General features: G+C 37.1%; 1 protein-coding gene across 3 annotated transcripts in view; it reads right to left on the reverse strand.

The window, feature by feature from the left end:
• NVL (nuclear VCP like) overlaps positions 1 to 15,632 on the reverse strand; it is a 105,799-nt gene that overhangs the window by 9,960 nt on the left and 80,207 nt on the right. For 2 of the 3 annotated variants that reach the window (XM_057548275.1, XM_057548285.1), the window contains exons 22-23: positions 12,325 to 12,395; positions 11,296 to 11,367 (exon numbers count right to left, since the gene is read on the reverse strand). In XM_057548275.1, the coding sequence (XP_057404258.1) occupies positions 11,311 to 11,367; positions 12,325 to 12,395 (128 nt within the window). In that variant the 3' untranslated portion in view covers positions 11,296 to 11,310. Of the gene's footprint in view, positions 1 to 11,295; positions 11,368 to 12,324; positions 12,396 to 15,632 lie in introns of those variants that run through there. The other variant, XM_007167229.2, reaches the window with a different exon arrangement.

A 15,632-nucleotide genomic window follows, 5' to 3' on the forward strand; every position in this document is an offset into this window, starting at 1 on the left:
GCAAAGCTATAGAGACAGTAAAAATATCAGGGGTTGGGGGAGGGAGTGTTGAGCACAGAGCAGTGAAACTATACTGTAAGACACTATGGTGGTAGATTTATGTCATTACGTATTTGTCAAATCCCATAGAACAGGGGTCCCCAACCCCTGGTACTGGTCCGCGGCCTGTTAGGAACCGGGCCGCACAGCAGGAGGTGAGCGGCAGGTGAGTGAGAGAAGCTTCATCTGTGTTTGCAGCCACTCCCCATGGCTCGCAGTACTGCCTGAGCTCTGCCTCCTGTCAGCATTATGGTGAGTTGTATAATTATTTCATTATATATTACAATATAACAATAATAGAAATAAAGTGCACAATAAATGTAATGCACTTGAATCATCCCAAAACCATACCCACCCCACCCCCCCCACGCCAACCCCAGTCCGTGGAAAAACTGTCTTCCGAGACACCAGTCCCTAGGGCCAAAAAGGTTGGGGACCGCTGCAGTAGAATGTACAACACAAAGAATGAATCCCCATGTAAACTATGGGCTTTGGGTGATAAAGATGTGTCAACATAGGTTCAACAAATGTAAAACTCCTGGTACAGGATGCAGATAGTAGGGGAATTGGGGTATGTGTGCTGCGTGCACAGCAATATTTGGGAACTCTGTATTTTCTGCTCAATTTTTCTGAAAGCCTAGAACTGTTAAAAAAAAAAAAAAACTTATTAAAACAAAACTGGGCTTCCCTGGTGGCGCAGTGGGCTTCCCTGGTGGCGCAGTGGTTGAGAATCTGCCTGCCAATGCAGGGGATGCGGGTTCGAGCCCTGGTCTGGGAGGATCCCACGTGCCACGGAGCAACTAGGCCTGTGAGCCACAACTACTGAGCCTGTGCGTCTGGAGCTTGTGCTCCGCAACAAGAGAGGCCGCGATAGTGAGAGGCCCGCGCACCGCGATGAAGAGTGGCCCCCGCTTGCCACAACTAGAGAAAGCCCTTGCACAGAAACGAAGACCCAACACAGCCAAAAATAAATAAATAAATAAATAAATAATAAAAATAAAGGAATTCCTTTAAAAAAAAAACAAACAAAAAACCAAATTATATTCTATATAGCGAAATACTTGAAGCAGCGGTAGCAGTCACTTTTTGGCAAACCTCAAGTACAGAATCCAGACACTGACATCTGTACTCAAGGCATCAGGCAGCAGTGAGGATGGCTTGAACAAAGCAGAGCAGTCATTGGGATGCAAGACAATCTAGCTGTGGACTCTCCACCATTTATTCTTTTTTCTGATTACTAGTAAGAAGGCTATAATCAAAAACGTCCCAAAAACAAAAGTCCAGGACCAGATGGCTTCACTGTTGAATTCTAACGAACATTTTTTTTTTAACTGAGGTAAAACTGGTATATAACATTATATTAGTTGCAGATATACAACATAATACAATATTTGTGTATACTACAAAGTGATCGCCACTCTCTGTGGTCACACTAACATTTTAAGTGTTGGAAGGCAATTCCATTCCTGTACACTTAACCCCAAGAAATGTTTGCAGTATGTTTTTGTTTTTCCAACCCTTTAAAATCTTAAAGAAAACATCTGCTTTTGTTAAATTATTCTTTTGAATAAGTAAAATGTTCGTAAGATTCAAAAATATAGAAACAGTTATAAAGTGAAGAATGTCTCTTTCCTACCCTGCCCCGCATCAATGCATCCTTCTGCATATGCAAGCAAACAAGAATAGTCATTATTTTTTCCTTTTTCCTCTTTTTTATATAAACAGTGGCATTTCATCCACATGATTTGTACTCTTTAATATAAACATATTTAACAATATATTTAGGAGATATTCTTCAGTCTTTTTATAGTGGTTACATCATAATTTATTATATCATTTAGAGTCAAACTTCAGCTATTACTACACACAATAGTCCAACGAGTAACTAACTATATTTCTGAGGAAGGAGCTGCTGGGTCAAGCTTTGCTGTGATTATAATTCGGGCCATGCAAAAGGGCCATACTGAGCCAACACCTCACCAGCTATGTATAAGCAACTGTTTCCGCATATCCTGGACAACAGGGTGTGATCAAGTTTTGAGATTTTTGCCAAATGACAGGTAAAAAGTGGTATCCTAGTTGCTTTTCTTTTACTACCAGTAAATGGAGAATTTTTCCATATGTTTAACAAGCTCATTTCCTTTTCTGTGAAGGGCCTGTTCATATTCTTTGCCCATTTTTTAAAAATCTTATCAATTTCTAGTCATCTTCTATGTGTGCAGGAGATTAGCCCTTTGTGATAGGAGCTGCAAATATTTTTCCATTTGATCATTTGTCCTCTGAAAACATTTTTTTTAACTAAGAAGTTTTTATTTTTACGAATCAGATTCTTCCACCTTTTCACTTATGGTGGCTGGGTTTTATGTTGAGAGAAAAAAAGGAACTCCTACTTGAGGTTATAGAAAAATCTCCCTGTTTTCTTCTAATATTCTGATGGTTTTAGTTTTTACATTTAAATCGTTGATTTATTTGGAATTTATCCTGGTACAAAGTATGAGTTCAACTTTAATTTTTTGAGATGGCTTCCCCATTGTCCCAATATTAATCACTGAATTGTCTCCTTACTGGTACTGGTGTGAGGAACATTATACATTACATCTTTTTATATAAATTATGTATTATATTAGGATCCGTTCCTGAACTTTATATCCTGCTCCATGTGTCTGTCGATTCATGTGTCACTACTTCAGTGTTTTAATTACTGAGGCTTTTGAAAACACGTTAGTGGTTTTTTAGGCCCCACCCCCAGCTTGATCTTTTTGGAGTTTTCCTGGCTCTTCAGTTTGCTTATTTTTCAATATAAACTTTAGGTTGCCTCTGTCTGGTTTCAAAAACAAAACAAGGAAAATTAAAATAAAAAGACCAAGAGCAGAGCCATTGAAATAATTTTGAATAATACCAAGCGGCCGTAGCTCTGATGGTTTCTTCTTTGCCTACTAGACTGGGGAAAGTCAAATCAACAAGATTGTCTTGTACTGCCAAGGGAACAGCCCACAAGTCTGATCACAGTGTTCTCTCTTCTAGCATGATGCAAGTAAGACTTGAGGGAAGGTATGGAGGAGTGGAGAGTTTAAAAACATTTACAGAAATTGCAAGCTAAATTCACGGAAATTAGCAATAATATATTCTTTTACATGTATTATGCTTTTGACTTTTTAAAAAATGAGTTTACCACCATTATATTTTATTCTAACGATAATCCCATGACAAAGGCAGAATAGATGTTATCTCTCTCTAACAGATCAGAACACTGAAACAGAGAAAGGGCAAATATACCATTCAAGAAGGAAAACCTTTTCTGGACTGCAGGAAGGTTACCTCTGGTTTGGAAGATGAATTAAAAAAAATAATGTCTATATACTTATTTCAGTGATTTTTCAAGCACCACTCTCTCTCTCTCTTTTTTTTTGGCTGCACCACATGGCTTCCAGGATCTTAGTTCCCTGACCAGCGATCGAACCCAGGCCCTCGGCAGTGAAAGCACCAAGTCCTAACCACTGGACCGACTCCCCTCAAGTACCTCTCAAACCGTGTCAAAGGTGAACAGAAAACAGGTATTAGTGAAATGCTGAATTAACTCTGAAATAGGATAAAAGGGCCTCTGTATTTCAACATCACTGCTAAATAATATATGTATAGTAAAGACATTTTAAGCATGCTTTGCTTATAGCCAGATTAAAGCAATTCCTTTTTTTTCTTTTTAAATAATAAAATAACATTTTAAGTTATAAAACAATATTTTTGTAGAAATATAAAGAAAATACAGATCAGCAGAAAAAAAAATTAATCCTTAATTTTCAGAGATAAAACTATTATTACTATTTTGGTCTTACAGATCTTTTAAATTATTATTTTTTAAGTATTTAATTTTTAAAGATAGGTAATACATTCACGTGGTTCAAAATTCAAACAGGATGAAAGGTCAACTTTCACACCTCTGTCCTCCAGTTACTCAGTTTCTCTTCCCACAAGCAACCACTGTTAGTTTCATAAGTAATAATTTCATAAGGGCCAGTTAATATGCCAAACAAGGAAAGTAGTCTCTTTACCTTAATGTTGTGCCTTATTTTTTTAAAAGATCAAAGTAATAATCAGCTTGGTCATCTGTCTCATTTATCATTTATTCAAAATTCATACCATGCCTCCTCCAAAAGAGAAGTTATACCTTCTTATTCACTAGTGTAGTTTCCAGAGATCAAATACTTAAAGATTTATGATCACCAAAAATATTAAAGAGAATATATTAGAATCAAGTAGCATCACTAGGACATACATGTAGCCTTCCAAGGGATGTTCCTAAGAGGATAAAAAAAATTCTACCGTGTGTGGAATTATAGGTCCACCTTTTTAATAAAATCAGTCATATGGCCTTTGTCATACTGTAGTTGATATCTTCGAAGCAAAAGCTGCCTGCAATTTTCTAACATTAACAGAATTGAGTGACCATGTTAATATGTATTCTATGTATACATCTGTGGTAGCGCTTACCATACAACTCTTAATTGCTCAAAATGGTTCCTAATCCACGTCTTATGTGATTTTAAATATATCTTGTGAGTCTAGCACAGAGGCTGGCATATGTACAGTAGGTATGTGATGTTTACGGATGGATGGGATCTTAGGCAACTCAATACACAGCTAGAGGCAAGAGGGACTATACTTGGGAAGTTTTTCTCTCATAAATGTCAATGTGACAGACTTTATCAAGCAAATGGATGAACCATATAATCCTGAGTGTGAAGAAGAGAATCAATGTGTTCTGGCCAGTGGGTGTTAAAAACACTAAAACAACGGGTTAATAAAACAGGAGAGTTTCTATGGTGTGGCTTTAATAGAGGAGGAAAAAAATAATTATAATTTATGTTTGAGTGAGGTTTCCTTCCTGACATCTGAACAATGCCATAGTAAGCAGAGTGAAAAGGCTATAATTTGAGATAATAGCTGGGAAAGTAATCTCAAGGTCTCAACATTTATTAATAGTTAACCTAGCCTCAGGTCTCTGGTGAGCAGTTATTACTGAAAAAACCAAACCAGCAAAATAAGTTATGCTTCATAGGTCTATGAAGTGACACATGTTGGACAAGAGAACCTGACTTCATTGAGGGGAGAGAATTAACAGTGACTGAGAAGCAACTGGCAAAAAGAGTTCAATCTTCTTTGTTGGGATACCTGTCATAACAAATTACCAGTCTATTAAGTCTTCTTAGGACCACAGTAGGACATGGCCTCTCACTAGAAACTAGGACAGGGCAGGTATCTTCAGATGGAGCCTAAAAGTTTGGTACCAATGAAGTGGGAATGAACGAGGAATACAGGTAGAGACTCAGAGAAGGAATATTTGCTCATGTGCTCACTTTCCACCCTCAACTGGTTACCAAGGACTTACTGGGTCAGGTGACACGTTTCTGCATTTGGCCTCTAAACTACACCCTACTATCATGCCAGCCAATCGCTGGACACGGAATCCACTTCACAGGCCGTTGTTGTCCAACCTCAAATTAACAGCCATGTGGCACCAGGGAGCCAACTGCTTCAAGGAAAGAGAAGGCACCAGCCAGGAGGGATGATTTACTTGGCAGGAGAGCATGATGAACGTTTCAGAACCGTAAAGACCGGCTCTGTGGACTTTGGGACAGAATGTGCACGCCCTTCTTCTTTCAGTTTTCTTTTTCCTTTTTTGACATCTCCTGATCATTTATTTAATGTTAACTCACTTCCAAGCAACTACTATCTCCGTAAGTACATCTGAAATGTTAAAATGTAGTAAGTGTTCCTTTTACATGTAACAAAATCTAGTGATTCTCTTTTAGTGTGAAAAGACTCAAAATCCCAACCCTGCCGCTAACAAGTCAATTAACTTGATGCCAGTGTCTTATCTACAGCTTTTCATTCGAGGGCTTGAAGTCATGACCTTTACAAAACTATGCCCTTTAGAATCTGCCTGGCCAGAGTATCTAATTTCCTAGTGAGTCATAGTGATTGGTTTTGTCATGGGCTCTAACCTGACTTGGACTAATCACAGGCTCCCTGAAACTCTCCTGCCAGAGCTATCAGGGAATTCTCTTGCTATGGGGGTTAATAAACCCCCTGTATGTCTGGGCCTGCAGGCAGCCATCTCCCCCCATGAGATGAAGCAATGAGGTTTCTGGATCTAGCATGCCTGAAGCCAGCAGTACCCTCAACTTCCTTGTTATGTGGACCAATGAGTTCCTCTTTTTTCCCACTTACATTAGTTTGAGTTGGGTTTCTGTCATTTACAACTAAAAGAGCCCTAATATTAAAAGTAGAAAGAGGTGACTGATAAATGAGCTGCTCAACCTTACGTTCAGAAAAACATCTCAACAAATGCCACACCTTTCTTTTGCTTTGATATGTTTTTCTTTTGGTCTGATTTTTGAAATGGACTTTATTTGACCATACAACTCCTCTAATTTCAAATGAATTCTCCTAAATCAGAAGGAAGAAGTTCTTCTAAAAATAGAGTTGCCATATAATCCAGCAATCCCACCCCTGGGCATATATTCAGAAAAAAACTCTAGTTCAAAAAGATATATATACCCCAATGTTCACAGCAGCACTATTTACAACAATCAAGACATGGACGCAACCTAAATGTCCATCAACAGATGAATGGATAAAGAAGATGTAGTATATATATATAATGGAACACTACTCAGCCATAAAAGAGAATGAAATAATGCCATTTGCAGCAACATGGATACACCTAGAGATTATCGTACTAAGTGAAGTTAAGGCAGACAAAGACAAATACCATATGATATTACTTATATATAGAATCTAAAATATTATACAAATGAACTTATTTACAAAACAGAAACAGACTCACAGACATAGAAAACAAACTTATGGCTACCAAAGGGGCTATAAGGGGGAAAGATAAATTAGGAGTTTGGGATTGCAGATACAAACTACTATATATAAAATAAACAACAAGGTCCTACTGTGTAGCACAGGGAACTATATTTAGTATCTTATATATATCAATTAAATCTATCTGGTCTATTGTGTCATTTAAAGCTTCTGTTTCCTTATTTATTTTCATTTTGGATGATCTGTCCATTGGTGTAAGTGAGGTGTTAAAGTCCCCCACTATTATTGTGTTACTGTCGATTTCCTCTTTTATAGCTGTTAGCAGTTGCCTTATGTATTGAGGTGCTCCTATGTTGGGTGCATATATATTTATAATTGTTATATCTTCTTCTTGGATTGATCCCTGGATCATTATGTAGTGTCCTTCCTTGTCTCTTGTAACATTCTTTATTTTAAAGTCTATTTTATCTGATATGAGTATAGCTACTCCAGCTTTCTTTTGATTTCCATTTGCATGGAATATCTTTTTCCATCCCCTCACTTTCAGTCTGTATGTGTCTCTAGGTCTGAAATGGGTCTCTTGTAGACAGCATATATATGGGTCTTGTTTTTGTATCCATTCAGCCAGTCTATGTCTTTTGGTTGGGGCATTTAATCCATTCACGTTTAAGGTAATTATCGATATGTATGTTCCTATGACCATTTTCTTAATTGTTTTGGGTTTGTTTTTGTAGGTCCTTTTCTTCTCTTGTGTTTCCCACTTAGAGAAGTTCCTTTAGCATTTGTTGTAGAGCTGGTTTGGTGGTGCTGAATTCTCTTAGCTTTTGCTTGTCTGTAAAGCTTTTGCTTTCTCCATCAAATCTAAATGAGATCCTTGCTGGGTAGAGTAATCTTGGTTGTAGGTTCTTCCCTTTCATCACTTTAAGTATATCATGCCACTCCCTTCTGGCTTGCAGAGTTTCTGCTGAGAAATCAGCTGTTAACCTTACGGGAGTTCCCTTGTATGTTATTTGTCGTTTTTCCCTTGCTGCTTTCAGTAATTTTTCTTTGTCTTTAATTTTTGCCACTTTGATTACTATGTGTCTCGGCGTGTTTCTCCTTGGGTTTATTCTGTATGGGACTCTCTGCGCTTCCTGGACTTGGGTGGCTATTTCCTTTCCCATGTTAGGGAAGTTTTCGACTATAATCTCTTCAAATATTTTCTCTGGTCCTTTCTCTCTCTCTTCTCCTTCTGGGACCCCTATAATGCGAATGTTGTTGCGTTTAATGTTGTCCCAGAGGTCTCTTAGGCTGTCTTCATTTCTTTTCATTCTTTTTTCTTTAGTCTGTTCCGCAGCAGTGAATTCCACCATTCTGTCTTCCAGGTCACTTATCCGTTCTTCTGCCTCAGTTATTCTGCTATTGATTCCTTCTAGTGTAGTTTTCATTTCAGTTATTGTATTGGTCATCTCTGTTTGTTTGTTCTTTAATTCTTCTAGGTCTTTGTTAATCATTTCTTGCATCTTCTCAATCTTTGCCTCCATTCTTATTCCGAGGTCCTGGATCATCTTCACTATCATTATTCTGAATTCTTTTTCTGGAAGGTTGCCTATCTCCACTTCATTTAGTTGTTTTTCTGGGGTTTTTTCTTGTTCCTTCATCTGGTACATAGCCCTCTGCCTTTTCATCTTCTCTGTCTTTCTGTAACTGTGGTTTTTGGTCCACAGGCTGCAGGATTGTAGTTTTTCTTGCTTTAGTGTGTCACATCTGTCCAGGAAAAATCTCAAACTATACTAGTTGTGTCATCCATGGCTCCAAATACTCTAAGACTAGTGATATGATATGTTAATAAAATCTATTGAAGTTTTGAGCAAGCTCTTTGAGTTCTCAAAGAAGTGAATTTTTGAAGGTCATCAAGTCCAAATCCCACTGCAAGTCCAAGATCGAGGTGCAGGCAGATTTGGTGTCTGGTGAGAGCCCACTTCCTGGTTCACAGCCAGCGATGATCTGCTGTGTCCTCACATGGTGGAAGGGGCAAGGCAGTTTTCTAGGGCAGTCTTTTTTTTTTTAACTGAAGTATAGCTGATTTACAGTGCTGTGCCAATCTCTTGCTTCTTTATTGGCTTCCGAGCAGCGAGCAGTCGGATTCCCACTTTCGGTAATACTTTTCTGGCCTATATTTAGTATCTTATAATAAACCATAATGGAAAAGAAAATGAAAAAGAATATATATACATACATATATATATCTGAATCACTTTGCTGAACACCAGAAACTAACACAACATTGTAAATCAACTATACTTCAATTAAAAAACAAAATTTAAGGAAGGAAGAAGTTCTTTGGTACAGCTTTGAACTGTGAAGGACTAGAACGAGAACCAGAAAGGACTGAGCCCCCAATAAACATAACGAAACACTGGTTTCAAATTTACCTGCAAAGAGTAAGCAAAGGTGGTAAAATAAAGATTTAATCTTTAATTATTATAGCTGCAAGGATGAAAATGTGGCCAAATTTAAGGACAGGCCAAACAATTTTCAAACTTTGCATGACATTTTTGTAGCCATCTGTAATAAAATTACTTGAACATTAAACATAGAAGCTTTTCAAAATTACAGCAAGCAAATACAAACAAGTTTCTAGAAAACTGAAGTGATCTTTTTAGAGGTAAAGAAAGTAAAAGAGTGACAAATGACGAGCTATCCCAGGTCAATATATAAAAACCAGTTGATGCTGTGACCACCTAGAGGGGTGGGATAGGGAGGGTGGGAGGGAGACGCAAGAGGGAGGAGATATGGGGATATATGTATATGTATAGCTGATTCACTTTGTTATAAAGCAGAAACTATTAAACCACTAGAAAAAAAGCAAAGGAGAACATTTTTGCAAACTTAGAAAAGTCAAGATTTCTTATGACAGAAGCACACAAATTATAAAAAAAAGAAAAAAGATAAATTGAACTTCATCTAAATCAAAAACTTCTGCTCTTCAAAAGATGCCTTTAGAAAATAAAAAAGTCAACAACAGGTTAGGAGAAAATACCCTCAATATGCATATCTGATAAAAGGCTTCTATCTAAGATAAACTAAGAATTTGTATAACTTAATAATAAGGAAACAACTCAATTTTTTAAGAGCAAAAGATGAGGACACAAAATAAGATATCCAAATGACCAATAAGCATATGAAAAAATGCTCAACATTTTAGTCATTAGGGAAACACACATTTAGACCACAAAAGGATACTATTCCACATCCAGCAGAATGGCTAAAATTAAAAGACTGAAAATATTCAAGTGTTGGTGAGACTGTGAGCCAACTAGAACTCTCATAAAATACAAAACGGTATGACAGCCACTTTGGAAAGAAGGTTGGCAGTTCTCTATAAAGTTAAACATAAATTCACCATAAGACCCACCAATTCCTCTCCTGGTTATTTTTTTCTTTAATTTGTATTTATTTATTTATTTGGCTGCATCGGGTCTTAGTTGCGGCATGCGGGATTTTTTAGTTGTGGCATGTGAACTCTTAGTTGCAGCATGTGGGATCTAGTTCCCTGACCAGGGATCGAACTGGGGCCCCCTGCATTGGGAGCATGGTCTTAGCCACTGGACCACCAAGGAAGTCCCCTCTCTTGGTTATTTACTCAAAAGAAATAAAAACACATGTTCCCCCCCCCACCAAAAAAACCCACACACACATTCAGAGCACCATTATCCATAAAGCCAAAAACTGGAAACAACTGAAGTGTCCACCAACAGGGAGGGGAAAGGATAAGCAAATTGTGGTATATTCATATAATGGGAAACTACTCAGCAAGAGGATGGATCAAGCTAGTGAAAAACAGAGCAAAGTGGATGAGTCTCTAAAACAATACACTGAGCAAAAGAAGCAAGACAAATGAGTATATATTATATGACTGCATTTACATAAAGTTCTAAAACAGGCCAAGTTAGAGCATGATGACAGAAGTCAGATCAGGGGTTACCTAGAGCAGCATTTAGAAAGGGACTGACAACTACAAAAGAACACAAGGGACTTTCTGAAGTGATTAAAATGTCCTCTATATTGATTGTAGTGCTGGTTACATTTGCCAAAACTTACAGAACTGTATTTGTGCATTACACAGGTAAATTAAATTTCAATTAAAAAAAGTAAGGTTACAGGATGAGAGTGCCAAATGTGGAGCTATGTCAGTATGTCCTAATTCTTGAAAAGCCTCAAAACTTGGCTGTAGATAAGAAACAATCTCAATTTAAAAAGATTTTCTTTAATGACTAAATCTTTGGGAGGACACTTATATCAGTACTCTCTTGTTGATCAGAATGAAAACTTCCAGTAAGATTAACTGTAAAACTGTTTCTGATTTTAATTAGTAAGATTATCTTATTCAAAGATAGTCAATAAAATAAAAACATTTCCTCTAGTATACAAAAATGCCTGAGAGGTCAAAGCAGACTTTCATTTCTCCAAATATGGTAGAAGACCCAGTCCAAGTTCAGCAGACTTGACTTTACTCTAGCAGAAAAAGAAGTAAGTCATCGGCCTAAAAGATACCACCACCAGCCCAAACCCCTTAATTGATTATTTTAGTTAAAAGTGATAAGATGGTCAACTAACTTAGAGCATTTACACCAAGACCGGAGGCACTGGAACAAAGCAACCCATCGCATATATTGGGTTGGCCAAAAAAGTTCGTTCGGGTTTTTCTGTAAGATGTTATGGAAAAACCTGAACGAACTTTTTTGGCCAACCCAGTAAGTGTTTGAACTTGGACTTAAGTGTTTTCAATGAGTAATCATAAACACTGAGCCTGGGGTAATAAATGGCAAACGATTTAAAGGAATTTTTAGTATAGTCAATAAACAGGATCTTGTGGCTAAGGCACATTCTAGGAGTTCAGAAACACAAGATATCCAAGTGAACAAAACTTATCACAACAGTTTTCAATTTATGCATTTCTCAGGGTTGGATATTTTGTTGCTCTCTTTGTAAGTGTCATAGTAACCTGACTTCACTTAATAGCAAACATTTAACTTATTACAAACAGAATACCTCAACACAGTAAGAAATAAATATGGGAAAATCTGGTATTTTTTGTAAGGACAAGTCACAGTGATTTTTAACCCTTCTCTGACCTTATGGTGAAGGTATTTTTAGTCTCCTAAAACTACGGGTAAGTCCATAGTGCGTAGTTTGGGCAGCTTAGGTTGAAGAAGATAAGAAATTATTTGTTTAAAAGGGTGAAGCAGGTCCAATAATACTTGAATGAGACTGATTAAAAATTCTGAGCTTGTGGAAACAGACACAAGAGGTCATTTTCTCTTTGTGTTTAGTCTCTAAAAACATTCAACATTACAGTCTCTCAAGAACACTCTCACAGAGGCAACTATTTTGCTTGTTTTCATGAGTTCACATACCTACTACTCTCAATTCTAGTCGCTTTTCTCTTATACCTTTAAGAGCATTGCTTACCTCTTTTGATACAGATGACTTTACTTTCTTGAAAGCTTCTTCAAAGTGCTTCTGACTAACCTTGAGTTCACCTGTGGAGCAAATGCATAAATATACATATCTGGGTACAGTATGCTAATTGTGATTTACAACTTAATTTCTCTTGAGAGACTTCTAAGCATTCAAGGGGAACACTGAGGAAATCAATGATGACACTGGTTCTACTCTTTTTCAGAACAATATTCAAGCCAGATATATTCTGCTCAAGAGTTTTTAGACACTTTTTAATTTTAATTTAATTTACATATACCTGACCACATTTAATTTTACATAAACGTGTAATGTTTATAATATCCTATATTAAAAAGCGTAATCTTTTTATTTGTAAGCTTTTTTTCCCCAGCAATCAAAACAGTTTATTGTGGAACAAATTATACCAAAAAGTACTTTGTCTAGACTTAATTAGAGAAAGATTCTTATCCTTTAAAGAAAACAGTTCATGTGTTTTGTTACTTTGTTTTTCTCCACAGCTTTATTGAGATATTGTTGGCATATAACACATTTAAGTTTAAGGAGTACAACGTGATGATATTATGGGTAAATATATTGCAAAATAGTTATCACAGTAGGGTTAGTTAACACCTCTATCCCTTCATGGTAGTTTTTTTATTTTTGTGGTGATAATTTTTAAGATCTACTTTCCGAACAACTTTCAAGTACAGCTGACCCTTGAACAATGCCAGGGTTAGGAGTGGTGACCCTCAGTCAAAAATCTGCATATAGGGCTTCCCTGGTGGCACAGTGGTTGAGAATCTGCCTGCCAATGCAGGGGACACGGGTTCGAGCCCTGGCCTGGGAAGATCCCACATGCCGCGGAGCAACTAAGCCCGTGAGCCACAATTCCTGAGCCTGCGCGTCTGGAGCCTGTGCTCCACAACAAGAGAGGCCGCGATAGTGAGAGGCCTGCGCACCGTGATGAAGAGTGGCCCCCGCTTGCCGCAACTAGAGAAAGCCCTCGCACAGAAACGAAGACCCAACACAGCCATAAATAAATAAATAAATAAAAATTTAAAAAAAAAAGAAAAAAAAAAAGCAGTTCTCTTAACTTGCTGTTAAAAAAAAAAAAAAAAGATCTGCATATAATGTTAAAGTTGGCCCTCCGAATCTGCGGTTCCATTATCTGCGGATTCAACTGAGTGTGGATTGCGTAGTGTTATACTACATATTTACTGAAAAGAATCCACGTGTAAGTGGATCTGCACAGTTCAAACCCATGTTGTTCAAGGGTTAACTGTATATAACATAGTATTGCTAATTAGTACGCTGGATCCCCAGAACTTATTCATCTTGTAGCAGGAAGTTTGTAACCTTTGACCAGTATCTCCCCATTTTCCCTACCTTCTGCTCCTCAGATTTTAATGCAGTACCACCCAAAGAAAACTATCACTCATAAACAGATAACCCTTTGTTATCTTTGTACTGTTTACTTTAACTAAATGGCAATGTTCATGAAGAAGAACTAGAACTGTTCTCTTTCAGGATAATTCAAATAAATTTAACTAAGAATGGAAAGTAGAATTCCATAGTATTCAAGAGGGCATACACGTAATTAGATGTTATGGAATTATATCATAATACATAATATATATAGGTCATATCACAACACTGGAATAGAAGGGTGTTTTAATTTCTTATAAGGTTATGCCATCACATAGTAAGAGAAATTTAATAACTAAATGTTAAATAAGGCTTGGTTTACAATTTTAGTATGACAACTTAAGTGATGACAATTTATACTTAAAATAGTAAATTTTATACAGATATTAAGGTAGTGTATTTACCTAAAAGTAAAATACAATGTGTTGCTGAACAGGTCAAATGGAATTTGAATGCCATTACTGATTTCAGGTTCTGTTAAGATATCAATGAAAAGTCCCTGAAGGACAGGCAGCTGCAAATGCAAACTGTAGCAAAGCAGGGATGTCAGAATTTGTTACACGTTTAAAAAGTAACATCCAATCAGAATTATTATTATTAAAAAAAAAAAACACATTTATTTATTTATTTGGCTGTGCCGGGTTTCAGTTGTGGCATGCAGGATCTTCGTTGCCATGCGTGGGATCTTCGTTGTGGCATGCGGGATCTTTAGTTGCGGCATGCGGAATCTAGTTCCCTGACCAGGGATCAAACCTGGGCCCCATGCATTGGGAGCATGAAGTCTTAACCACTGGACCACCAGGGAAGTCCCCAATCAGAATTATTAGTAGCAGCCAATACATATACAGAGGCCTGCTAATTTTTAGTGACAAATCCAAAGATAGTCATCAGATTCAGCTCTCAGGTGGCATACTACCACATAATGATTTCTTATAAGACATACTAATTTTGCTAATTATATCCCACCCACTTCCAAAACGAACTTAAAATAGCTTACAATAAAAGAAGTTCAGATAACTGAATCTTAAATCAAACAACCAAAAAAATGAGGGACTTCACAATCAAGATACGTGTGTTGACAAATCTAAGCTAAGCATATGCTGCTGCAACTGCAAAGAAAAGTTAGCTCCAAGATTCCTGGTAGCCAAAGAAAAAAGGGAAAAGAATAAAACAAATAAATATGAATAAAGAAAGACATCTTCTGGGAAATCTACTGAATAAAAGGAGATCAACCTAGACTTGAACTTCAGATGAAAGTACAGGTTTTGAGACAAGGCAGGTCTTTTGAAGAAGGTATTCGACAGTACTGTAAGGAAGATGGCCACTCACTGCAACTGATCAAACAAGTCCCAGGAACCAAGCAAAGTAGAGGTTATTTCTGTACTTGGCATGGTTGGCCTGCAGGTCACAAATGAATTGTTCTGTAACCCAAATAATACAATCAAAGACACTGTCAAATGCGAAGAACAATGCAAAGCTGTTGACATGGCCCCAAAGGAAAATGTAAGTATATGGAAAGTTATTTCAATTTTTACTTCTTGTTTGTGTGTTTTCTAAGCTCTTCAATTTAGGCTACATTTTAACAGGAAAGTAGGTATCACCTTAGAAAAAGAATGAGAAAGTTTTCCAGTATTGATAAATAGACCAAACTCATGATGAAGACAGTAAATGGACCTACTTGCCTAACTCTAAACGTTTGTATATGATGATAAGGAAAGACAGAAAACATTTTATTAGGCACCAAATAACTTTGCTATTATTGTAGTTGTCAGCCACAGAGGTTATGTAATATTCCAGAACAGCTGCTAAAGGTCTCATCAGAAAAATGTCAGTTTTAATACCACAGATGATAGATGCTAGGAAATGGACATTTTCCAGGTTAACAGTGATTT

The sequence above is a fragment of the Balaenoptera acutorostrata genome, chromosome 1 (assembly GCF_949987535.1).
Source record: "Balaenoptera acutorostrata chromosome 1, mBalAcu1.1, whole genome shotgun sequence".
In the NCBI taxonomy this organism is placed as follows: Eukaryota; Metazoa; Chordata; class Mammalia; order Artiodactyla; family Balaenopteridae; genus Balaenoptera; species Balaenoptera acutorostrata.